The sequence below is a fragment of the Seriola dumerili genome, unplaced genomic scaffold (genome assembly GCF_002260705.1).
Source record: "Seriola dumerili isolate Sdu_G_001 unplaced genomic scaffold, Sdu_1.0 BDQW01000226.1, whole genome shotgun sequence".
Taxonomy (NCBI): Eukaryota; Metazoa; Chordata; class Actinopteri; order Carangiformes; family Carangidae; genus Seriola; species Seriola dumerili.
Window position 1 is genome coordinate 5,884,063 of NW_019174481.1, and position 26,468 is coordinate 5,910,530.

Consider the following 26,468-nt stretch of genomic DNA (forward strand, 5'->3'; position numbering starts at 1 on the left):
GTGGCTTCTTCGCTTGTTGTGTCTGTAACTTTTTTTTTTTTTTTTTAAATCAGCTGAAGAGTTGTAAAAAGCAACAGAAATTCAAAATCAATTTTCTCACTCAAAGAAAAAAAAAAAATATTTGTAAAAGCTCAACAAGTTAGCACAATGGAGTCATCAGGCTTGTTTGGCGTTGGGAACAGATTGTAGTTGGCCATTTCAATGTTGTTATGGAAACGAGATGAGATTGTGTGACCAGAAGACACTTATCACATTTAGCTGCTCCGCATCCAATCTGCCCAGATTCTGCTAATTACCTCTTTTCTGTGAACTGACCTGAGTGGCCCAGTTTTCTCTTTCATTCAAATCTCTGAGCTTTTCCCTTTTTGTTCTTTCTTTCTTTTTTCATTTCCTCCTTCTAACTCCATCCATTCCCACCAATCCCCTCTTTCTCTCAGCCCCTCTCTCTCTGTGTCTCTCTTGATCCCGACACTGTAAGCGGTGATGTCACCCTCTCCAGTGAGTTAACAGTGTGAGGTGAAAGCTACTATTTTGCTCCTGCGGTCTGGGTTAAGAGCCCACTCACTGAGATAAGAGAGCATTGTTTACTTGGCCCAGCCTTGTTACAACTCCCACACAGACACACATGGAGAGATCTGCTGCACGGCAATGCTCGGCTATACTGTCACACTCTCTACACTGTAATACATGGTCGCGGCAGGTTATTGAGAGCTGCATGCGGAACGGTCGCAGTCTTCAATTGATGCTGGTGTAACTAAATGAGCTCATAAGATCGTAAAGAGCAATCGCAGCATTGATACAGTGAGGGGTTGTATTGTCGGTGCACAGAATGTATCGGGTGATTTATATGATTATGTGGCATGCACTTTCCTATAATGTTGGTCATATATTCCATTGGTAATATTATTTTACTTTTATATTTATATTTCTTATGCACATTTGTTTCAAATTCTTTTATTATTTATTTTTATTGTTTTTTATATTTGCACTGTCCAATCCTAACCCAAAATTCTGTACTGTACTAACCTGTATGAAAATATTCAAATAAAGTGTGATTGATTCTTCAACTGAGTTTAATTTATATGATTATTATATTTATATTTGCTCCAAACAGTAATGATGAAATTGTGCTTATTATCAGAGCTTGAAGTGGAAAAAAAAAGTGTCGGTACTCAACTGTGCATTTACTACAGGACTGTTGTATTAGACTACATCAATTTTAGCTATATGTTTCTAAAAAAAATTGACAACTGAGTGTATATTAGTAATTATCAGTTGTATGCACGGACTGCAAATTGCCTGACTGGAATTAATTGGTTGATTTCGATGCGGTTCTCATCTGTAAACTGACACACCTGGCAGCCTAAAGATCCCTTTAATTAAACAGCTAGTTTTGTCATATATTATTATTATCACCAGATGTTTTAGCCCTCCTCCTTCTCCTTTTTAAAATGTAACACATTTACTCACAGACATTTTAGCCAACTTACTTTTTACTTTTATCAGAGAACATTTTTACACAGTGAAAACTGTAGTACTACTGTAGTAAAATGTCTTTTCAGTAACAGTTAGTGACTGTTCACGTGCTGACGTCAGTGTAGTGTCTGATCTTCAGTCAGTTTCTGATACTGGTAGTTTATTGCTGCTCTATATGAACACAGTTTATGTTGCTGTTTTCTTCATCACAGTGCCCACCTACCTGCTGTACATTTAAACTTACACTCATAGCTCTCTGCTCCTTTCAGGACTTTCACTAATCCAGCTGTTGTTTACATGCTTTTCAGATCAGCTAGCTACTTTAGCAGTTAGCGCTAGCTTCTCTCTCTCTCTCTCGCTCGGTGTGTCTTGGATCAACAGATGAACTTGTTCATCAGAGTGTGGTGTTGTTTTAACTTCAATGTAGAGGATTGTGATGTTTATTACACCTTCAGTGATGTCTGCTGTCTTACCTTCGACACATACCTCTGCTTGTTAACCTGAGCTGCACGAGTCTGTGACCGTCTGGGTACGCAGCAGCCTTCAGCGTGATAGGCTATTAATTGTGACTTATAACCAATCAGATGGTGCTGTGGGCGGGACACCGCGACACATGTTTGTTGAGTTTACTGTCAGATATCCCAACCCGTTTTTTTTTTTTTTCAAAAACAAACACTGGGGTCAGTACAAATCGCCCAGAACCTGAAATGGAGAGGCCAGAGGTAAGTGCCGGTATCTTCAAGCCCTTCTTATTATACTAAACCTGTTTCTTACATTTCAGACCATCCTCATTGATTAAACTAAATGCTGTACTGTATCTTGCGTAGTTTAATTTTCTCAAACTCTAACTTATGATGTACACACTTTACTGCAGCATCACTTATGCACCAACATTTGTCATTTATAGACAGATTTTTTTCAGTTCTTTTTTGGTCCTCTTCATTGTCAGAATCTCAAATTAATTTTTTTATTATATTTGTAGCCTACATATTGATTGCATCGAATTGTGTAATTTTTATGTTTCTTATGGTTCATTTTATTATCTTTTTTTTCACGAGGTGAGAACAGAAACATCTTTGTGACAGGTGTTTTCTGTGTCTTTGTTGGTCACTTCATTATGTGATGAAATAATGTTTCTTTTTAGGGCATTGTCTACATGGAGTACCAGGTGTAATCAGTCAGGTGTAATATTCTGGCCATGAGGAAGACTCTATAAGGTTGAAACCACTCTATGTTTTAAACCAATATTATCCATTTAAAGAAAAATTTTCAATATAATTCTTCTGTGTGCTTGAAGAGAATGATCTTTTCTGTGTTTTTATATTTCATTACCACTCCAGAATATCTTTCTTCAAATTCCTCCAAACAACATCAGCTGTCCCAGATCTTCATTCTCAACAGACACTTTTCATTTGGAACAATTATATTAAGTTATATTAAGTAAAATCTACATCTTGGAAAATTGTCTTTGTTTCCTTCAGCACATACACAAGAGAACACTCACACAGCATTCCACTCATCCCCTGAACTGCTCATATATCTTCATTGTCTCCATCAGGGCTCTTTTCTCATTTATTGTGCTGTCATTCATATTCATTCATTCATGTTCTGTGGCAGGTTTTCACAGCTTACACTGGGCAGAAGAGGAAACACTAAACTAAACACACTTTCTCTATCTTCCTCACTCTATTCTCTCACACAGTCTCCATCATCATGTTGTTCTACATACCGGTATTTCATGCCCGTGAGCTTGGCGGTGGACTCCTTGAGGTTGTGGTGGTAGCGGTGGGTGAAGGAGCCCAGGCTGCGAGCGATCAGGGCCACGGTGCGGAAGCGGGCGCGGGCCTGGCTGGCTGTGTTGGGGCTGGTGGCGTTCTGCTTGCTGTGCTCGCCATTACGCGGGGCCTTCAGCCCATGGTCCGTACATGCAAAGGACACCTGCATGGCTGTTGGAAAAGGCCACTAGAGCTGCTCCAAGACAAACAAGTGTTTCTTCGTGTCCTTAATGTACTTAACAGTGTTTTTTTTTCTGTCCCTTAAACTTGTTTAGTTTTGCCCTTGTTGTTTCTATGTGAAGTTGAAAGTCAGTGGTCCAGGCCAGCTCTGCCTGGTGCTGCTGAATCTCATATGGAAATCACAGGCAGTAATGATGGGACAGCGTGAGATTGTTCAGTTTCTTTAGGAAGAAGAATCTCAAGCTGAGGTTACGTCAAGATTGGACATAGCAGCAGTGGTGCAGTCCTGGTCAGTGTGTGAAGAGTTGGTTGAGGATCCTGAGCTGGTCTGACACCACCTGAAAATATGAGAGAGGATGGAGATGGAGGGAGAAGGATGGAGGAGAACAGGAACTGAATGAGTCGCTTAAAGAGTCGCCCAGTGAGAAGAGGGAATGCAGTTGTGTGTGTCGCAGAGGGTTAGAGGAGAGAGAGAAGTGTGACTAGAAGAGGAGAGATGTTCTACTAAAACAGAAAGAAGACTCACTTGAGAAAAACCTATAAAACCCTCTTTGTGTTTTATTTTTCCGGGCTGTTTTCTCCAGTTTAATGCCTTTTGCTCACACACCCCTTAGCTGCTCCGACGTGGCAACATGAAGAACGAGAGAAATTCTGCCCTAGTTCTTCTTCTATCTCATTTCTCTCTTTCTCTTTCTGTCCTGTTTTATCTCCCATTCTTTATCCTATATATTTTCCACTTTTTCAACTCAAATTCTGTCTCTTTTTTATTTCTGATTAGTTTAATTCTGTTTACAAAGTCAACCTCTAACGCCTCTTTTCATGCATTTCTCTTTAGAGGACGGTTTGTCAGACTGCCAAGAGCTGTTTGTGTCTGGGGAATCATTCTCGCCCTCAAACCGCGGCTAAACCCTGTAGTCCAACACCTGGAGTGAGGAGAGTAACACTGCACCACCACACTGTGCTCTCAATGCCACACACACACACACATAATCACAGACACCCTCTCACTCCTGTCACACATCTTTAAAATAAGGTCATGCTTTCACAGTAAAGCAAATATACTGCTCACTCGCAAATCTTCAGCCGCATTTGCATCCACTTATAACACACACACAAACACACACAAACCAAATCTTTATGGATGCAGGTGTTCTTACACACAGTGAGATGTCAGCGCTCTCTGAGAAACAAGGATGAGGCAGGATGAGATTCTTGATTGATGTGTGTCTTCCTGCAACTTTTAGAGGAATCAAGAGGTTTCACACAGCAAGCAGAGGTCCCGCAAAGATCCGCATCCCAAAAGAAGAAGCAGCAGCAGCGTTTCCAGCAGCTGTCCACAGACCCGGTGAACAGCCTTGTCCCGTCTCCAAAGTCCTCAAGGAAGTAACGCAGCTTTTATGGTTCCCAGCTTTGCAACAAGAATGCTCTGTTTGATAAAGGGACCCTGGAATGGTAATGGACAAGCAGAAAGGAGGAGGAGAAAGGAGGATGCATGGTACCTCATTTCAGAGAGAAGAGGACAGATGCAGTGAGGAGGCGAGGAGCAGCGCGTGTGGAGCGTAGAGAGAGCGAGCCAGACGCCGAATGAGGGGAGAGAGACTGTGTGTATAAGCTTCTGGCTCTGACTGACTGGCTGAAAGAACTGCAGTGTTTTTCACTATGGCGCCACACACTCAGAGAGAGAGAGAGAGGGAGAGGGGAAGAGAGAGAGAGAGGTGTATTGTGAATGGAAATCACGGCAGCTGAGTTGATGTGAGTTGATGTGTGTGTGTGTGTGTGTGTGTGTGTGTGTTCATTTACTAAAAGAAATCCACCTCAGGCAGGACGTTAAGGTGGCATATTGTGTTTGATTATAATAACCTACATGTGAATGTCACAGGCACGCTTAACGACTTATGAGGCGACTTTACTTGCTACGCCCTCTTTTTGTTGTCTACCATTACAGTGCATGCCCTCTTTATATTGCTTTGACCTTTGTGATCATCTATTAAGTGCTCACCTCCAATCCATGACCCATAACATAATTTCGAAGCACTTTCTGTTATGCACTGTGAAAATCTACAGGCTATAGTTCATTTCAGGCTTAAAAAAGACCCCAGAGATATGTACTCTGACTCTGACATCTCAGAGCAGATGTTAAGTAACAGATCATTTGAAGTGGCACAATGAAATAAAGCATTAACCAGCATTCAGGCAGCGCAGCATCTTACTTTCCTCCCCCACTGAGCAGCAATGTGACAATGTCGGATTTCATGGTTCATTGAACATCACCAAGCCTTGAGGCCAGCACAGTTTTATTTATATCCTTGTGATTGCCGTTGATAACAGGAGACACTGGTAAAAGTAAGTTTGGCAGGGCCCGGTCTTTTTGGATGACGATGTTGGCCTCTGGGTCAACAGGAGCATTTGGGAGGTGGAGTTGCTGAGGATAGTTGGTCAGATTGTATACAAGGTACTAGCTCAGGTGTTGATGCAAACACTTGTTAAATCTGACAACAAGTTGTGATTTATATTTTGTCTTTTGAAGCTATCATAATTATTGGAAGAAGCTTAGAAGACAAATATTATTTAGCAGTGATTTAGTGTTGAACTGTCATTGGGGGATTGACAAGAGTTGTATTAAAAATGGTCAAAATCAAAGCAGCAGTGGCCTGGCTTTTAATTTGCAATTCGGGTCAAGATCCAAAAATGCTGGATCCTGCAATACCCATAATGCAACTCCATAGCTTAATTTGTTAAACCTTCCCTGTTTAAATGTCTACTCCATCATTCAAACTCCTGCCCCCAGTTATTAACACAGGCTTTCTATTGAGGTTTTCAAGACTCAAAGATCAAGAATGACCATGATGACATCATCACGGTCATTTTTGCAAATTTTGGAAAACTCACTTTGGAGGCTCAGAACACATTAAATAGTAGTGATCTTGATGTGTAAAATCAGTTGCCTCTTTGCCTCCCAGTAAAATGTGTTTTTGGCTTCATCATGTTGTTGCTGCGCCATTCTGCAGAGGTAACTGCACTTCTGGACACAGTCGCAAACACCCCTCTAATGTTTCCAGCACCTCCAAGGATACAATACTCCCTGTCGATCCCATTTAAAAGTGTGTCAGTCAAAAGTGTCAAACTAGAACTGTTACATTCTCGGCTGGAATCCCCAACAGGCAAAATCACCGTTACTCTGAGGCAAACCACTCCGCCTTTAATTGCTCCAGTAAGAACCTATAATAGAGTTCTGAAACTTCGTTGCTAAGACACAAACCTCTATATGGTGAGTTTGCTGAAATAGATGAGCGACCATGACGTTGCACAGAGGAGACTGACAAATCCCTCTACAGTAACCTAACCCTCAATTTCCCACAGTTTGGAATATATACGAGCATAGCTTTGTAGCACTGCCTGTGTATCACCAAAATACTGAATCTATTTATACAGAGAACAGCAATTTTCCTTTCTCATAATAGCCACTGCTATCTAAATAAAGCCTTCAGGAACATTAGATTCCATGTCACATAATTACAGTCTTGTAAACAGTCTCCTGCTTGACTAAAAGATTTCTGTTTCACATTTTACTGTTATGTTCAAAAGGCTATTCAACATCTAATAGATAGTTTTCCTTATCAGCACTAACCTTCTGTAGAGAAAATGAGAGATAATGAGGGGGGGAAACCTTTCCAAGCTGTCTGTGACGTCACTGCTGCAGCAGTCCCATTCTCTCCCTGCTCGATTACTTCTTTCTCAATGTGTTTTCCCCTAAAGTCCTCTTTTTCCTCACATCCTCTGTCAGTCTGTTATCTCCTCTCTCTCTAAATCACCATTTAACACAGGGCTCTATCTCACTCCCAAGTCTGTAGTCTTTCCCTTATGCTGCAGATTAGACCGGGAGTGCAAGTCATTGTGATGCACTGCACGTACTACACCATAGAGGAAGAATTGGTTGCTTAATCTGCCCTAATACGGTGGTTCTGACTCCATGTAGACATGATGGTCACAGTTATTAAGCACTACAAATTTCACTCTGGGCCAGCAAACATGTATGAAATACTGATGAAGAAGCTTGAGTCTGTATCTGACAATATGAGGGTTTGAATGAAAATGCAAGGTCATCATCATTATTATCAGCATCAGCACCAAAACCACCAATTTTGTCGTTTGCTTACATTATTACATCATCATCATCATCATCATCATCATCATCATTTTCATCATCATCATCACCCTATAATTATTACTCCCATTATCATCATCACCATCAGCATCATAATCAGGCCAGCTTCTGCCATAACCTCATCTCAGTTTAAATGCAATGCATATTGGTGACACTGATGGATGTTGACATCTTTATTGTGACAGTCCCTTCAGATGCCTAGTGACCTTATGTGTCAGCCCAGCAGGCTTTTGGCCTCATAGAGAAGAAATTGAAGTGGATGCAGAGCCATTTATTTGCAATGGTGAAGCACTCAGTAGTTCATAGATTCAGTATTGACGAAATGTTTGTGTACCTGCAGATTTTCAACCTCAAGAGAAAAGGCTTATAAGTTCACCTTGGAGTTTTATTGAAACAAAATTTGTCTCTCCCAAATGATGTGGGGAAAGAATTACATTTATGTGTTTACAATTAAACACTTCAATGTTACATCTAGGTAATTACAGTTTTAACAGTGTCATCTGTTAGCTACATTTGTTATCATCAGTTAAGTTGCTAGAGTATAGGACAGGGTTACCCTAGCCTACCCTAGCCAGTAGTCAGTTAGCTTGACTAAACTTAATTTAGCTTAGCGTAAAGACTGGAATCGGGAAGAAATAGTTAGCATGACTCTGTCCAAAAGTAACAAAATCCACCTACCAGCATCTCTATAGTGCAATAATTAACACTTTGTATCTTGTTGGTTTAATATATACACAAACAAAAATGTAAAAATGAGAAGGAAGTTACAAATAGTCGAACACATAAAGCATGGTGAAGAAAAGCTTGATGTTTTGGTTTACACACAATTTGACTTTTTGCTGGGAGTGAGATGATAAAAAGGATGCTAAATATGAAGCTATTGCTAGCAGCCAGCTAATTTATCTTAACTCAAAGACCAGGAATAGGGGGGAACAGATAGTCTGGCTCTGTCTGAAGATAACCAGCAGCTCAAGCTCACTAATCAAAAAATTACAGCTCATTTGTTTAATCTGTACACAAACAAAAATATCAAAGCGGCAAGAGTCACAGTGCCCAGCAGGTAATTAACCCCTGTAGAACCACAATTTGTGGTTTTTACACTTTGGTAGGGGTGCTGCTTAACTTGGATTTCCCCTGCTTCTATTCTTTATGCTAAATTAAGCTAACGGTCTCCTTGCTAATCACTGGATACTTAGCATACAGGCTCATCTAACTCTGCAAAAAAGCAAACCATTGTATTTTCATAAATGTCAATATATTCTTTAGACAAGTTATCACTATTAGGTCATTAAAAATGAATTTCTTACTCTTGAACTACAGCCAAGGTATAATCCAAATATACAGTTGTGGTCTACATAAGTGCCACACACACACGCACGCACACACACACACACACACACACACACACACACACACACACACACACACAATCAATATGAAATATGAGAGAGATTTGGTGTCACATATAAAATTCTGTGAGACCAGAAAGAGGAAAAAAAAATTGGACTCAATCATTGGGCCTTTGCTTCATTACTCACTTCAGTCCTCATGTCTTTTCACAGCACTGAAACCTGCTGAAGCCACTGAGGACATTGCTGTATGTCTGATGGTGGCCTCGTGTGCCTTAAACGTCAAGTCTAATTACAGAGGGGAATTAGTGCTGAGTCTTGCTGTGCTAAGACACACACTGTCATATCAGAAGATGATGAAAGCATTAGGTATTTAACAGGACCAGGGACCTTGCTGAGCAGAGTTAAACTTTAATCCTGACTTCCAGTGGTTTATAAATGATACAAATTTGAGCGAATTGACAAACAGTCTGCTGTTTATCCTGATTGGGCTTTGACTAAATTCACATTAATTGGGGATATCAAATAAAGGTTGCGGTTTATCATGCAGAATCAACATGATAACCCAAAATGATGCAAAATGTAAGTAATTTCAAATATATGTGTTGTTCTGTAAGCTCTCTAACACTAAATGTACAGCATTTATCTAAATGAACTAGATCTTTTTGGACTTTTAAATGTATGCACACTTCCTCAGAACATAACATCCTACCTGTAGACCATGTTTGCGCTTGGCTGGGCTGATGCCTGAAAAAAGTGGCTGCGTACTTGAAGAAGCTCCTCCAAACTCTGCTTCTCCCTGGGTCTGCAGGCTTCGAAGCTTCCTGGAAGGCAGCTGGTGGGGCTTGGGGGGTACACCCTGGTTCCTGCCCCCTGCCTCTGCTGGATACTGGGGCAACGATCCAGCCTCGGCCCCCCTCTCTGCCTGGACACAGGGATCTCACTACAGGCTGCCTTGAGATACATGTCTGGATCAACCTTGTCTCCCGCAGGCTGACGGGACACTTTCTTTTGTTAGCAAATCTCTTTCAATATATTTAGTCGAGCTGTGGAGAGAATCTGGCCTAAAAACATCTCCATGTAAGTGCAATGCAATGCAGGTCACGCGGGACCGCGGAGGATATCCGAGTTTGTTTGCTGAAGAGTTTTTGCCATGCCTTGGGCCAACTGGGTGATTCAGAGTAATGACACTATTTCCATAGATACATCAAACTAAGTGCACATGTGCATAGACACAGCCAAGGCAGCCGGAGGAACAGACACAGACACAAACACACACAAAAATAAAATGAACACACTAGCCGTATCAAAGGAGATAACAGCTAGGCAGCCAGAATCATCTATGAGTGCCATACCTGTGATGTCAACTTTATTTTTAGATGATTGACAAATTAAAAGACAAAAGGCAGCTTTTGTTTGAGCTCCTGGTGGTTAAAGTGAGAGAAGTCTGCTTCTCTGTGACCGAGGCAAGCCGAACAAAGCTGGAGGGATATTTCTGTCTACTTGTCAGTAATATCATCTTGATGCATCTGTTGCATGTACAGCCAATTCAGCAGAGAAAAAAATAGTGAGCTGTCTACTCTAGCAACATTTCCTTGAAGCAAGTGATGAAATGACAGAAATGCTACGAGTTACAAGAACAAGGTTCACATCATATCAGTTCACATATGAAGAATGATTTTAATGTGCATTGCCATCAACACAAGACCATTGCTAATAATGTGACAATGAACCAGTTACTTGGATGTTGTAAGAGTGTATGTTAACCAACTCACCAACACAAAACAAATGTGTTGCTTTCCACTTCTGGAGACAGTAAAGTAAAGGCGAGTAAATAAATCAAGTTTGATGCTGAATTTGTAACATTTCTTCTAAACTGGTACATAAACAGCGGTTAATGCTAACGTTGGCTATGTAGCAATAGCTAAACTTACTAGTGCATTTAAAGTGCATTATCATCATTTAATAATGATAATTACTAGTATCAATAATAATATAAAATAGCTTTGTTGCCACTTTTATAAGACCGGGTTTTTAAACATCAAAAACATACTTTGTTTTTAACCACCTTATTTATTGTTTACTTTGTTTTGCTTGTACAATAAATGGATGAAGTTTTATCATTTGTCTGCAAGATTTGAGTGACAGGGAGTGGTAGAGGTCATTTCTAGTGTAAAAGTGGTGTAATTGTTTTTCAATTATCCCAAAATGTAAATTTATTAATGTAAAAAACAAGCACATGCACTTTATATTGCATATGAAGTAACACGATATCCTCTTCTCTCTTGGTTAGTTGTACCTGCCTGCCCTCTTGTGGACGGAGAGGATAAAGAAAAAAAATACAAAGTTAAATTTGTGCATGTAGTACATGCAGCTTACCAGAGACATGAACACACACACACACACACACACACACACACACACACACACACACACACACACACACACACACACACACACACACACACACTCTAGCCAACTAACAGGAATTTCCATCACTCATTCACAGGCCTAATCGTATGAGTATAAAAGCTGAAAATGGAGATAAGATGTTGGATGAATGTGGGGGAGCTGAGAGCACCTCTGTGTGTCTGCTGTGTCCTCCCACTCAGTGTTCAGTGTGAGCGGCAGACACAGAGCATTTAGTCTATTTCAGTCCCTGGATATGTGAGGCCTTTTCTTCACTCTTGAATAATGACTCATCGACGCTTGTACACAATCTGACTCCTGCAGGCAGCAAGGCAACGCTGCTAGAAAAAATCAGACCCTCACAGTGGAATAACAGTGGTCAATCACATGCAAATGCCTTAACAGCAAACATTGCTCTGTAATCTTGTGCATTCTATTTTCTTTGCACTCTCTGATTTTGCTTATTGTTTTGCTTTTTGTTGGTTTTCGTTTAACCTTGCCATGACAATGTCATAAATCACCATTGAATTGGTTAAAAATGTGAAGGTTAGTTTTTGCAAGTGATTGTGATTGTGTAAAAAGTTGATAAGGGGTGAAAAAATCCTGTTCTTCAAGGCACAAGGGACTGCTTTTTCAAGGGTATTTCCTCAATAGAGAAAAAAAAACTGCCCAGTGAAAGCAGGAAAAACATGGGTGGAATATATAGCTTGGTTGGTCGAGCAAAACATAGCATATGAGCTGATAAAGATGAACAAATAAAAAAAGACAAATTATTCAAAGATGGCAGAGATTTGCGACATCGTCCCAGCTTGTCCCTGCAAGCAGAGAGTAAAGCAACTGGTAGCCGAAATGGGAAAAACTACAAAAATGTTAGAGCAGCTGATACAAGCGAGCACAGGTAGGAACAGTTTGAATGTTTTTATTTGTGTTGTCATCAGCTTGTAATTCATGTAAGTCATTACTGCTTTGTTAAACTTGATTTAATCACTTGGTTGACACTGAGATCCCCTTTCCAAGGGTGATCAAGAAACATTCATAGACAGACAAACACACAGCCACCTTACAAAACCAGCCTCATTCTTGTTACGTAACAATTATAGAGTAGTATGTTTGGTGGCTACTATTTTCAACTGTGGATAAATACACCTGTTGTATTCTAGTGAGTATTTACTTAACAGCATGCAGATGGTATATGAGGGATTGACTCAAAATGAACTGCAGTGTCCATATACATTGCAATGTAGTTTTTGGACAACGGAGATCTTTTAATTGAATCAGGCTTTGGCTGTAAAGACAGTACTTGTTAGAAGGGTCAGTTTGTTGTAGGTGTTGCCAGGTAGATTTTATTTTAAGAGAATTGGAGGCCCAACTGAAAAAAAAACCCCCACTGAGAAACAATTAGAGGATCTGAGGAGAGAGGTCCAAGGCAAGTAGAAAGAGCAACTAAACTATAACTATAGGTTTTTATTCTGGTTTTGTGAAGATATTATAATAATAAATACTGTTCTTGACTGTGGATAAGCTGGATGGAAAACACAACAGCTACTGAAGTTGTATAAAATGTAATTCTATCTGTTGATCATCCTTAGGTATTTTCACTGCTCCAGTCAAAGCAGTCTATCACTTCAGCTTCTCTGGTCATAACAGATCGACTAGCGTAATGGGGCTGCGACTGATGAAGAATGGAGTGCAGATGGTTACCGGACGGGAACCAATAGCATGACTCTGAAACTTCAAGTGGGAGACCAGGTATACATCAGACTGCGGCCAAACACCTGGATATTTGATAATGAGAATAACAACAGTACCTTCATTGGCCATTTGTTGTTCCCCCTGTAAGTTCAGATACGTACAGTATAGCACAAAAAAAGACAAATAGATAAGTGAGTAAGGGAGTAAGAAAGTGTTAAGGAAAACCAACATTCAGCTGTGCCATAGGACAAAGTTTATTAATATTCTTGATGGTGGTGGTGTTACAATAAAGAAAAACAATGCACTCAATGTTATATACAAAAGAATGCAGGTGTTATGGAATGTTTCATTATTATTCAAATAGAAAATGATATGTTGATAATACATTTGTCTCACAATCACAATCCCATCATACACACAAGCTGTCTCACATCCACTAAGGTGTTACAGAGAATGTTTGCCGTCAGTTAAATAAGATTTAAACAACAAGACTAATAGTCCAGCAGAGGTCCTTTCTGGACGACCTAGGCTCCCCGGGGTGTAGCACGGAACTTCCATACGTTTGGTGAATAACTGAAAACCATAGGTCGAAACAGACATGAAAGATTTCTGCTCTCATTTGTTCCTATCTATTCTTGGCTGGATCGTTTGTTGTTTTTTTTGGTGGGGATTCAGGTTACTCCCAAACAAATAGTTTCATTAGTGTGACATTTTGAGAAATGCCATTGTAGTTAGATGCTAAGCTAAGCTAAGCTGACATGACAAACATGAGAGTAATACTGATCAACTCATCCAGCTCTCAACAAGGAAACATACTGTATAAGTCCTGCACTGAAGCTTTAGTGTTGTAACCCCCCTGTAATTTGCTTTGTATAAAAGCGCCCACCGAAAATGTAAATGTTCTCAAAATGTCAAACTATTACTTTAAATCACAGATACCAGATTTATATTGATCCTCAAACTAACTTCTGAAAGACACTGTGGAAGAGAATTTTTCATTAATGATGAGCTAGTCATTTAATGTTGACTGAGTCATAGGGAAGTGACAAGGGTCAACATATGAAACTACTCGACCTTCTGTGTGTTTACCAGCAAAATTCCCAACTGCATCACTATCTTTAAAAGTCAGCAGAATGACATCTACAGCCTTTTGTCCCTACACATCTACAGCCCCTTTCCTCAGCAGTTACAGCCGCTGTTACTGCAAAACCCGAGTCAAGCTTTACTTACATATGAGACGTACAATGAATGAAAACATTCTTGCTTCCATTTTCTCACCTGGTACACCAGTGTGTGTGTGTGTGTGTGTGTGTGTGTGTATGTGTGTGTGTTGTCAGCTGAAGAGGTGTCTGCGGTGGTTGGAAGGTGGTAGTGTTACAAGGGAGATTATCCCTCCTCAAATATTACCATTTCTTTCTCAGGCTGTCCGTCCAAACAGCTCAAAAATAACCAGCCGTAACAACTACTGTAAATCAGTGTCATGTGACCCCGATTCTTTGCTCAAACCAGGTAACATGGAGCCACAGCATGCATTTCACACAAGTGACATCCGTCTCTGTGCCTCGTCTTCATTTTCTATCAAATGTTCTACTCTTACTTTGATATTATTTCCTGAAGTGCGTCAGGTGTGGCTAAGGTTGAAAAGAAGAAACAGTCTCTGAGCATTACAGGACTGAGGTCACATCCTGTGTCATGGGCACCTGAGGACGGATAATGCAAACTATTTATTTCTACATGGTTAAGAGGACAATGAGGTCAACATTTCATAGATCTGAGGTGAAGATACCGCAACACAGGAAGTGCCCTATCATCCAGCCTCCCTCTCCCCCACATGCTACGAAAGTCCAAAATACAAGTGAGCGGGGGAAGGTTAGATATTTCCTTCAAGAGTTGGTGAAGATAAACAGAGCTAAAACAAGAGTGAATAATGGATTTGCATTCATCAGGTGGACACAAACATGACTCCAGATGAATGTCTATGTTGCCCCGCGTCTGCTGGGTGTGTAAATAGACATCTGCTTACAAATCCATCTCATCACCTCAACAAAGTGATAATATGTCAGTGTCTGTGCTCAGGTAGCAAAAGGTTATTGCAGGTTTGAAGATTTTGTGATTAGTATATTTAAAATTAATATATAAAATTTATTTTTTTCACTTTTTTTATTGTTTATTCTTCACTTACAGCACTTAAAATGATTTCAAAAGTAGAAAACTTTAAATCAGAAGAACCAACTAATTCAAAAAAGCAAAAAATTTCAAAAACTTCCTCCTTATAATTCTGTTTCTGTTTCTTTCAAATCCCTGCTCAGCAAGTTAAAACCCATAAAACCCAACTGTAATGCATTCACTCGTTGAGAAGCTAATTGGCATGGATGATACTGTTGGGATTGGGTCCAGTTGGCCCTGTTTTTCCTGTCTTCTCAGCTGTGCTTTTGTCTACCAGTCCAGTTTTTCTGCTCATCCATCTGCAGAGTGATTTCAAGTGATTTCTGTACTCACATCACCTATCTGTTGGGACTGCAGTCACCTGTGACTCTCCGCCTGACTTCTCCACTCCCGTGACAGCATCGTCCGGTGAGGAATCCATTGCCGTCTTCGCTGCCTGCAGCCAGCCGGCCACAGCCCATCTATCCGCCGACTACGGCTCTGCCTCTCCCTGAGCCCTTTCCTCCTTCATCATCGTCCCCAGCACAACTTCTCCTTCCTCCTTCCTCTATTATTGCAACAAAAAAACTTATTTTACCTTTTACCTGTGGTAATATAGTCAAAATATATCATTGTATCAATATTATATATTATTATATATCTAAATTAAACAACACAGTGTGTTACTTCCTGCTGAATGACTGTGAAAACCACAGAAATAATCTTGACCTGATAACTGAGATATCCATCTTGTAAACTATGTTTTCATGGAACTAATTTTGTATTGAACTGAGTGAAACTGTTCTAATCAGCAACAGACTGATAGCTGACACTTCCACCACCACACTCGATACCGTACTGTAGTGCTGCCACCCCATAAAAAGGGCAAATGATGGTGTTGGGGCGCTGGAAACTTTAAAAAGGGATGTTCCAAAGAAAACAGGTCAGCAGGCCAGAGTAAGTGCTCAAAAAATATGATTTTATCGACAAAAATATTACCAAATAGAAGAAAAATGAACTCTGGGAAATTCAACACCTAACTGGAGCCTACCACCAGCTCAGATAAGTATGGGGGTGAGCCAACCCATTGCACATGCCTGTCCAAGCATACCAAACCCAACACAGCCCCCACATACCAACTTCTGTTCCTGCTCCCACTCTACAATAAGCACCAGATATCATTCGTAAGTGCACCACTTTCACCTCGCTGTTATCTACTGCAGATCAGTTCTACCCATCCTCCCCATACACTCATGCCCAGTCCCTCACTGCCACTAAGAGGACCTAATGACACACACCTGTTTCCCCTTTCCCTGACTGAGCTGCTGATCAACCCCACTGACCTAGACAAACAACTGAAAATATACAAAGTGGGCCGACCTTTCCAGCATATCAAGCCTGCAGACAAAGATCAACCACATCTCACAACCATTGTATTGAATGACTGAACCTGAAAAATGAAAAGAAACATCAAACTAAAATACTGATTAAATAACAATGATAATGACGAAACAATGAGAAACAATGATAATGTGGGGGATCGGGGCCTGTAGTGAAAAGGGAATGGAGCAGCCTTTTAACATGTACACACACACACACATATAATTGCAGATGCCCTCCCACTGCTGTCACACATTTAAAGAATAAGGTCGTACACAGAAAACCATAGGCTTGCTAATGAATACTGCGCTCTTACACATAGTGAGTCGTCAGTGCTCTCTGAGAAAGAAGAATGAGGAAGGATGAAGCAGCAGCGGCATGTTCCAGCAGCTGTCCTCGGATCACAACCTTGTCCTGTCTCCAAAGTCTTCGAGCAAGTAACACACAGCTGTCATGGTCCCCGGCTTTGCAGAAAGAACGCTGTTTGATGAAAGGACTCTGGAATGGTAACACATGAGTAAAGGAGGAGGAGAGGAGGTGCATGGTACCTCATTTCATGGAAACAGAGGATAGATAAAGGGAGGAGGCGATGAGCAGCGTGTGTGTTGAGTGTAGAGAGAGTGAGCCAGGCGAGTGTGTACAGGCCACTGAGTAGAGAGAGAGAGCAACAGAGAAAGGCACATTCTGAATATGAGTCTAGACGGCTGAGCTGATCTGACTTGAACTGAACTGATAGATTTACATGTTAAGATCTGATCATGCTGAGGGGAAAGTGATGTCGTTAATCTGGCAACAAGCCTGAACATGTGTGATGCAGGTCGAAGACTATCAGTACATCAACCTATAGTCGATAGCGTCTTCAGTAACTGTGTCCTATTTAATGTTTGTATGAACAACACTGTAGATAGAAGCCTATGTCATTTAGACTGAAAGCAAGACATGTTGTGTTTTTGCATATGTGTGTGTGTTGTGTAATATTTATAGTAGGTGTCTGCCATTTTTTACACTGTACATAAGCACTCAGTTTCAACTTATGACCCATGGCACATTTTAACAGTGCTACGTGTTATGTACTGTGAGAAGTTACAGGCTAGGTCATCACAGCCTGAAAAGAACCGGTGGAGACCCACTGTGACGCAGATTTCAATTAGCACAGAGCGGTCCCAGCGCACAGTCAAATAAATGAAGAGCCCCCCCCCCGTTGAGCAGCAATGCTACAATGCACAGGATTTCATTGTTCATTAGACATCTATGAACCTCAGGGCCAAAGGTTTTATTTACTGTATATCCTTATGATTATCTGATAATAAAGAGTTGGGGGAGTCATTGCAGAAAGCTGCTGTCAATTTTGACACCATAGGTCATCAAAGTGAAAGGTTTGTCAAACTCTCTCTTCAAACACGTAGAAGGGTTCACACTGAGTAAGATTTGAAGTGAAGTGAACTTTTGATTCTTTTTAGGCAGATCTTCAATACTATCTATATATACTAGATAGTTATACTACAGTTTGTAGGTCTGAAGTGATCTATTAAATAATACTGAAATACATTGGTACAAATAGGACTCCGTATACCCTCTTTTCTCTTTCTCGGTTGTACCTCTCTGCCCTCTTGTGGATGTAAAGGATACAGCAGCCAGATTGTATGAAAAAATTCAGTTTTCCATCTGCAAGAGTCTGAAGTCTTATTAAGTTACAGCTGTAGATTATATTTTCCTAGATAAGAAACATGCAGCCTTTCAGACACAATCATGAATACAGACGTGAATGCATGTACACATATATACACAGGTACATCCATCACTCATTCACAGGCCCATAATCATATGAGTATAAAGGCTGAAAATGAAGATAAGATGTTGGATGAATGTGGGGGAGCTGAGAGCACCTCTGTGTGTCTGTTGCGTCCTCCCACTCAGTGTTCAGTGTGAGAGGCAGACGCAGAGCATTTAGTCTATTTCAGTCCCTGGATATGTGAGGTCTTTTCTTCACTCTTCCCTCCAAGACCAGAGTGAGTCATCCTCACTTGTACACAATCTGACTCCTGCAGGCAGCAAAGCAACGCTGATAGAAAAATAAGACCCTCAAAATTGGAATAACACTGTGGGCAATCACGTGCAAATAGTTTCTACTTACTGTAAAGGATTGGCATCTGTCACTGTTCAGAGTTTGGAAGTGTGTGTCTCTGTCATGTGCTGTATAATCTTTCTTGTATTCTCTTATTTTGTTTTTCATTTTATATCTTGGTTTTTGCCCTGCCTTATCTTACGACTTCCATAAAGCACCACCATTAAAGTGTGAACAGAATAAAAGCTTAAGTTCAAACAACAACGTTCAAACAAAATTCTTTTTATATTGTTATTTTTTAGTAATATTAAAGGATAAAGTTGTAGCATTTTATATGTTGTTCTTGCTGTCAACAAATTGCAACAAAAGTCCAAACCAACATGGCTGGCTAATCAGAAATAGAAATAGACAAGAAGGCAAAAATGTGTATTTCCCAAAAAGTCAAGCTATGGTTTTAAAGCACAGACATGGGATCCAAAATGTTGAACTATTCCTTTAAAGTTGACACAGGGCTGAAACAGTGACAGGGAAGCGCATGACCATGCTTGACCTTTCATGTGTTTACGGAGATGAAACTAGATCAGCTGTGTTGGTGTCACTGTGAATAAAGAGTGAAAAAAATTCTTGTAAATTGTATTGGTGTCATGTTGATAAATGATGTAACACCATCATGTGTCAAGAATCAGCAGAATGACATCTAAATGTAAATGTCTGTGGAGCAGCAAGCTTTTTGTCCCTGTGCAGCTTTAACCTCATTCAGCTACATAATCTGATACTGTAAAATCTTAGTCAAGCTTATATGCACAAGACATAAGATGAGACTTTCTTGGTCTTCAATTTTCTCACATGGTTAAACCCATTTTCACCGCTGGGGTCAGAGTGGGTGTGTGTGTTGTCAGCTGTCACAGTTGTCTGAGTTCATGTGGTTCAGTGTTTGAACCGAAATAAAGGCACAAAACCCTTTTGAGAATAGTGAAAAGTTTATAGAGGAGGTGTTTCAGGAGGAGGGGCTGCAGTTGTTGCAAGGTGGGGCAGTGTTTTAAGGGACACTAGATGATCTCTTCAGATAAAGATCTGTCCAAACAGCTCATAGATAACCAGCCGTAACAACTACTGTAAATTAGTGTCATGTGATCCTGCTTCTTTGCTCAGATCACATGGAGCCACTGCATGCTCAAGTGACATCTATTCATCTTGTTCCCTCTCTGTGCCTCTTTTCTTCTCATTTTATATCCTTCCTCTTCTTTCATTTTCATCTTTCAAATGCTCCATCCTTACTTTGATATTGTTTCCAAAAGTGCGTCAGGTTTAGCTCAGGTTGAAAAGAAGAAACGGTCTCTGAGCATTGCAAGACTGATGTCATGTCCTGTGTCATGGGCACTTCAGGATGGTCAGGCTGTAACAGGGCAAACAGTTTATTTCTACATGGTGAAGAGGAACTGTGTGTCTGTTTCAACATTTCATACATCTGAGGTGAAGTTACTACAACACAGGAAGTGCCCTATCATCCACCCTTCCTTTCCTCTATTTACTAGAGCCCAAAGTACAAGTGAACCGTGGTTTACAAATCTGCATGCAACGAAATGCTGATGTAGCACAGATTATAGGCGTGGAGGCTTTACGCTAAACAGGTTAAATGTTGCAGAGGATAAACTGAATTGCTTTTAGCTTACATGTAGGAAATATGCTATGCCAGGCAGCTTGTGAAATTCCGGATGAAGAGTAGGGTTTGTGCAATACAGCAGTAATTAGAAGAGGGTGTCAAGATTTTAGGCAAACCTTCAGCTCTGAGATGTAGGGAAATTTGTATATGTAATATAATATTTATATAATTTGAAACAGTTAAAGAAGCAAGGTCAAAATCCTGATAGCAACTGTAAGGAAAGCAGCACTTTACTATTGGAAAATATGTCTGAAACATATGTGATTCCACATTGTTATAAAACACCTCGACTGTTAATTTCACATTTTCTTATCATGATATGCCAAAATGACAGTACGGTGCTTCTGGTGCCACCAAGTGTTACCACTGTTTCCAGTGTTGTTCATCAAGTGTCTGTTACAGCCTCCCTCTGTACGCTGGCAACATACCACTGCTGTGATAGATGTAGATGTGGAGAACATTTAGGCACCATTCATGCACATACTGTTGATGACTGTCATCAGGCGTCGGAAAGAAATGTAAGGTTTAGTGGATTCACTTGGGAAACTCCACCACAGTGATGCACCTGCCAGGTCGTATGAATGAAGCCCTGCACCTACAGACGTGGAACCAATGTGAGATTCATTAGAAGTCAGTCCTGCAGACGGACAACATTACTTCATAACTCGTATTGTTAATCGTGATGCATCAGTGCATAAGGAACATTTTACTAGTGTAACTGGTTGAGGCGGAGCTAGTTTCTGTTCATATACAGTTTGGTCCAGCCTGAGATTCAGGCACCCACTGGTGTTTCACATAGTACATCTGAATGATTATGAGATGATTAATGGATTAGGAGAGAAGAAAAAATGAAATTCTGCTACACAAATTTTTGTAGAGTTTTTATGCACTTTTCTCTAATCTTTTTTTTTGTTCTTTGGGCCTCAAACAATTATCGTAATGAAAACATCTGAGAGGTTTAGAGGGAAATTGAACTGCTAACAACATGTAGACATCTCAAATATTACAAAACATGACAAGAAGCCCCAACTACACACTGCTTTTTGTATGGGGGGGGGGGGGGGGGGGGGGAGGGGTGTCACAGGTCAAAAATATATTTTCCACTGATAGCAGGAAGTGACAGTTGTTCTGCTGCTGCTCATTCTAACTGTTGAGTAAAGCTGCGTCTTTAACACAACTAACCACTTGCTATAAATCAGATTGACAGATGAGTTGTGAATTACTGAAAAGTCTTTTAAAAGTTGCAGATTCTCAAAGTGGGCTCTGCTGCACTCACTTTCTTTACATAGGACTTGAATAGCGCAACCATGTCCTTAGATTGAATTTAGCAATCTGACGTTGAATCTCTGTGGTAAGAGGGCCACTTGAGGCAGAAGCTCATTGGCCGGTCTGAGGAACAGCTTACCAAATGCCAGTCTACAGTATGTATGGCTGATTGAACTTGGCTACAGACACAAAAAGCCCTCTCTGTCCTCCACTCTGCAGCCTAGAAAACATGCGGCGGGAAGAGCTAAACACACTTACTGGAAACCCTACCCGCTAACCAAACAACTGGACTGAGATGTTTTTTATTCAGCCGAGCCACAGTGGCTGTGATCACTTAGTTTATAATGCTGACTAGGTGTTGAAGGCCATTTAGCCTAACTTGAATGGTAAATATTTAAAACCTGTGTCAAACACGGTATCTAGTGCCGCATCTATTACCACGATACCTAAACACTGAGAAAAACTACAACCTGTCAGACACAAGAAAAATGAAGTGTTAAGACCTTCAACTTATGATTATTTTCATTGGCTTTGTTTTTTTGATTAGTCTATAAGATGTCCTGAAGCATTGAAAAATATGCTTCAATTTGTGTTGATAATAAGAGAAAAGCAGCAAATCCTCAAACTGATGAAGCTGGAACTAGAAATGTTTGCAGTTTTTTGCTTCATATATTATGCTTATCAAAATGTTGGATTCATTTTCTATTGATTAACTATTTGTTTCAGCACTAAAGTTGTTTACAGTTCAAAGTACCCCTACAGTAAAATGTATACACTTTTATATTACCAGCAGAGACAATCACAGCACACAGTGTTACGTAAAATGCATTTTGTATTACAAGTCTTTGAAACTGACAGGTTGATGGCAGAAGATTTGTCCAAAGGGAGAATTACAGTTACAGTAAGTCAAAAATGTCACATTTTTAGAAAAGAAAAAAAAAATCTAGATAATACAGACGGACATGGCTTGCCATTCACTGAACCAAAATGTTCTTGTTGGACTAGTACCTCGAGAAACGGCCCGAATCAGACCCTGAAACAGCAGGTCTGTTACAAGCTTAGCTTCCTGACAGTAAAATAAGAGGAGGCGCTTCTTATACTTTTGACACCAAATGAAACTAGAGAGTATACTGAAAACTGCTAAAAAGTTCTGATTGCCATCAAGACGCACTGCAGAGGAAGAAGGGCTCATCAGTTGGCACAGTCACAGGAGTTTTCTTAGGAAGGCACTTGACATGGGGTCATGGCTTTTCCCCATGCAGCGACAGCAATGCACTAAGGTCCTTGTTTGTGCACACTGAGGAGGGACACCGTCAGCTAAGTGCAAGTTCCATGATAAATCCACTTTCACCAAACCAGAGGGGGGGAGGGGGGGGTAAAAAAAAAAACAAAAATACATAGGCGTTACACAACTCCACCACAGTCCACAGCTTCAAATACAGTAACTTAGGTGGATCACACTAAATTGGGATTGGATTTGAGTAACCTGTGCAAGGCTTGAGTGGTGACTGATACGTTTATGAGAGATTTGAAATACTTGCAGGCCTCCTTCTTCAGCCAAAAGGCCCACAAAGTGACCAATCCCATCTCTGCCTGGGGATTTGGCATAATAACCCCCATCATTATCACCACCACCACCACCACCACCACCAATCTCCAAGACAGATGGACCCAGCCCAGAAGATGTAACAGTACAACTAAAAAAACCAAAACAAAACAGAAAACACGTGTCTCTTAGGTTTCACAATAAGACATTCCCATTGAGGCACATTTCCAGAGAAGTGTCATATACAAAGCTATAAAAAAATCCCAAAACATTCAAGTACTTTGTCATGTAAACACTTTTCCAGACTATTATACATAATCGATTGTTGTCGTCGTCGATTTTTGTTTATGTGCAACAATAAGACAACAGTGTGAGGAGAGAGAATACTTTTGCAAAAAGCCTGCAGGACATGTTAGAAGCTCAAATACAGCCCGGATGCACTGTTTCTGTATGTTTGTTTTTTGTTGTTGTTGTTGTTGTTGTTGTTTTTTGTTCTTTTTTAGAGCAGGACACATGAACAGCACTTGTCGCCACCACTGGGGACAGTTGAGTAGTTCATCTGTCTGACTATTTCTGCGAACAGTTCGTCGACTGATCCTTTATTTTTGGCTGAAGTTTCCATAAACGGGCAGTTCCAGTCCTGGGCCAGCGCCTTGCCTTCCCCGGAAGACACCTCTCTCTCCCCCTCCAGGTCCACCTTGTTTCCCACCAGGATCATGGGCACCCTCTCGTACCTCTTCACCCGGATGATCTGGTCTCTCATGGGCTTGATGTCCTGGAAGCTCTGCTGGTTGACCAGACTGTAAACCAAAATAAAGCCCTGCCCGTTCTTGATGTACAGGTCTCGCATGGAGGCGAACTGCTCGGTCCCCGCCGTGTCCAGGATCTCCAGCACCGACGGGGACGAGTCAACCTCGATCTCCTTCCTGTAGAAATCCTCTATCGTGGGGTCGTACTTCTCGATGAAGGAGCCCGTCACGAATTGGACCGTCAGCGCGGATTTGCCGACTCCGCCCGACCCCAAAACAACCACTTTGTACTCCCTCATGGCTGCGGGGGGGTGGTGGTGGTGGTGGTGGTGGTGGTGTTGGTGTTGGTGGGGTGGGGGGGAAAGAAAAGGCAGACACCTCCTTTTTCCGCGACGAAGCCTCCTCTCTCCCACCCGCTGACCAGCCCCGATGTTTTCAAACCGAGCAGGCTGGGAAGGCTGCGCTCTCGCTCGGATAGGAGTCGAATCCCACGCCGGCAAATCCTCCCTGGCTGCGCTGTGACGGCCGCGGAGCACAGATCCGAGGAGAATGACCGCTCCTGGACATTAGCGTGGTGAATCAAAGCACATTTTGATCGGACTGTATTGTGCAACGGTGCTGGGAAGCGTGATCGCTCCCCTCCTCTTGCATGGCGTTTCCTGCCCACATCCTCAGCGCGTCAAAAGCCGAGGCTCAGTTCCGTTTTCTTAAAGGAGCCGTCACCCGAAAGCTCGGTTAGAGCTCAGCAGCAGCAGCAGCAGCAGCTGACCAAACACATACGGCACGTCTGCGTGTCTGCATGACCCCTGCCCTCACTTACATCACGGTCATTGCGTCACGTAACTTTGATATGCAGATGTTACAGATGTTGTCTGGTAAACACGAAACTCCTGAGCTTTAATGTCACAGTTTCACCCAACCCCCCCCCCCCAAAAAAAATTGCTCTCTGTGGTTAGACTAGTGCTATGCTTGAAGCTAATTGGACCAACTCAAATCCACCCAAGTGCGATGCAAACAAACCTGTGTGTCTTGCTTAAAAGCTAAAAACTGAGACAAAGGGTTTTCAGCTGATGGAAATGAAATGTATTGTCAGCACTGTCCATTGCTAACTCTGGTGGTGATGTTCACACAGGCCTGGATACGTGTCACTCATCTTAATGAGCTGTCTACCAAGAGCACAGTTTTCACAAGATGAGGAAACCATCATCTGTGAAGCCACAACAGGTGTTAAAGCAGCAGTGTGAAAAACTAAAGCTTTCTGAATGGGCAAATCACTCATACTTTCTTTAGTTTTTCTCTCATTTATTTATTGTTGCGATGACTCCCCTGCACAGTGACCTTTAGTCTCCACATTATATCCAGCTCACCACTGGCCATATCTATAAAAAATACACTAAATGCCCCAAATGGCTGAATCACTGAAAAGCAAATCTTGGGCAAATGAGGCAATTGAATTGCATAGCACACAGTATTACAAACAGGAACAGATAATGCAAATAACTGCATCTGTAAGGACACTTAAGGACCCAGATACAGTTCAGTGGAGCTGGGGCAAATGACTCATTCAGCAGTTTTCCAGCCAGGAAGCTAAGCAACACCACTGTGTGTGTGTGTGTGTGTGTGTGAGAGAGAGAGGCTGTAAACCGTTGGCACTGCAGTGAAACAGTGACCTTTGAACCCATTTACTGTTGGGAGATGGGAGAATGCCCTAATGGATACACTAGAAATTTTAACTTGAATTATCTTGAAATTAATACACACTACATACTGTGTTTACGTTAATGGAAAAAAAGGATACATTGGCATGTTAATGAGGCCTTTCATGAAGCCATTAACCAATTTACTTATATCATTTCACTTACCTTCACACACATGGGCAACTATTATTTTATTATCAGTTATTTTCTTGATAGGTTGATTGATTGTTCAGTGTATAAAATGTCAGAAAATAGTGAAAAATGCCATTATTACCTGAAGCCCAGCTGACATATTCAAATTGCTTTTGTTTTCTGAGCAACAGTCACCAACCCAAAGATGTTGAGTTTACTATCAAAGAAAATTGAGAGAAACGCAAATAGTAAGATTTGAGAAGCTGATGCTAGCTGTGATTCCTGTGGCAATTTTCTTAATAAAGCTATTAAAGCAAAATGGCTCCCAGTTATTTTTCTCTCAAAGAAATATTTGATTGATCAACTAATCATTTTAGGTCTAGTGTGCTGGTCATTTCTGGTTGGGAAATAATGAAACGCCAATTGTACAGTGGGGGTCAGTGGGGATGCCCAAGCCTTCTGAACCTTATACACTTTCAAAGGGGGAAATAAGACTCCCCCGGTGTCATCAAAATGTTACGTTCATACACAGCACAATTTATATGGGCTTCATCTAACTTTTTTCTTTTTTTATAATCAGTTCTGACCCAGATAATTCTATACAAGCTTGTGAAAATTGCCCTTAGCAAAATCAGTTTAACCTTGCACATCTGTCATGAATCAGTCTCTGAGGAGCTGCTCCAGTCTTGCTGATACTGTATCCTCAAGATGATGACGACTGTTCATGAGGTCGAGTTGAATAGATTGTCCCATTCACATGAGACCTGGCAAAATATCAC

At 41.0% G+C, this 26,468-nt stretch overlaps 2 protein-coding genes across 5 annotated transcripts in view; both read right to left on the reverse strand.

Moving 5' to 3' along the window:
- Positions 1-16,945, reverse strand: part of LOC111228935 (voltage-gated potassium channel subunit beta-1-like) — a 43,332-nt gene extending 26,387 nt beyond the window's left edge. The window contains exons 1-2 of one of the 4 annotated variants that reach the window (XM_022755051.1): positions 16,888-16,945; positions 3,206-3,769 (exon numbers count right to left, since the gene is read on the reverse strand). In XM_022755051.1, the coding sequence (XP_022610772.1) occupies positions 3,206-3,420 (215 nt within the window). In that variant the 5' untranslated portion in view covers positions 3,421-3,769; positions 16,888-16,945. Of the gene's footprint in view, positions 1-3,205; positions 3,770-4,588; positions 4,965-9,657; positions 10,069-16,887 lie in introns of those variants that run through there. The other 3 variants (XM_022755050.1, XM_022755049.1, XM_022755048.1) reach the window with 3 other exon arrangements.
- A 5,434-nt stretch (positions 16,946-22,379) lies between these two features.
- LOC111228863 (ras-related protein Rap-2b-like) lies at positions 22,380-24,545 on the reverse strand. The gene has a single exon (XM_022754962.1). The coding sequence runs from the start codon at positions 24,157-24,159 to the stop codon at positions 23,611-23,613; it is 549 nt and encodes a 182-aa protein (XP_022610683.1). The 5' UTR covers positions 24,160-24,545; the 3' UTR covers positions 22,380-23,610.
- Between the last annotated feature and the right edge of the window lie 1,923 nt (positions 24,546-26,468).

Coding starts and splice junctions, on each gene's coding strand:
- LOC111228863 (XM_022754962.1), bottom strand. CDS start 24,159: ATGAGGGAGTACAAAGTGGTTGTTTTGGGGTCGGGCGGAGTCGGCAAA.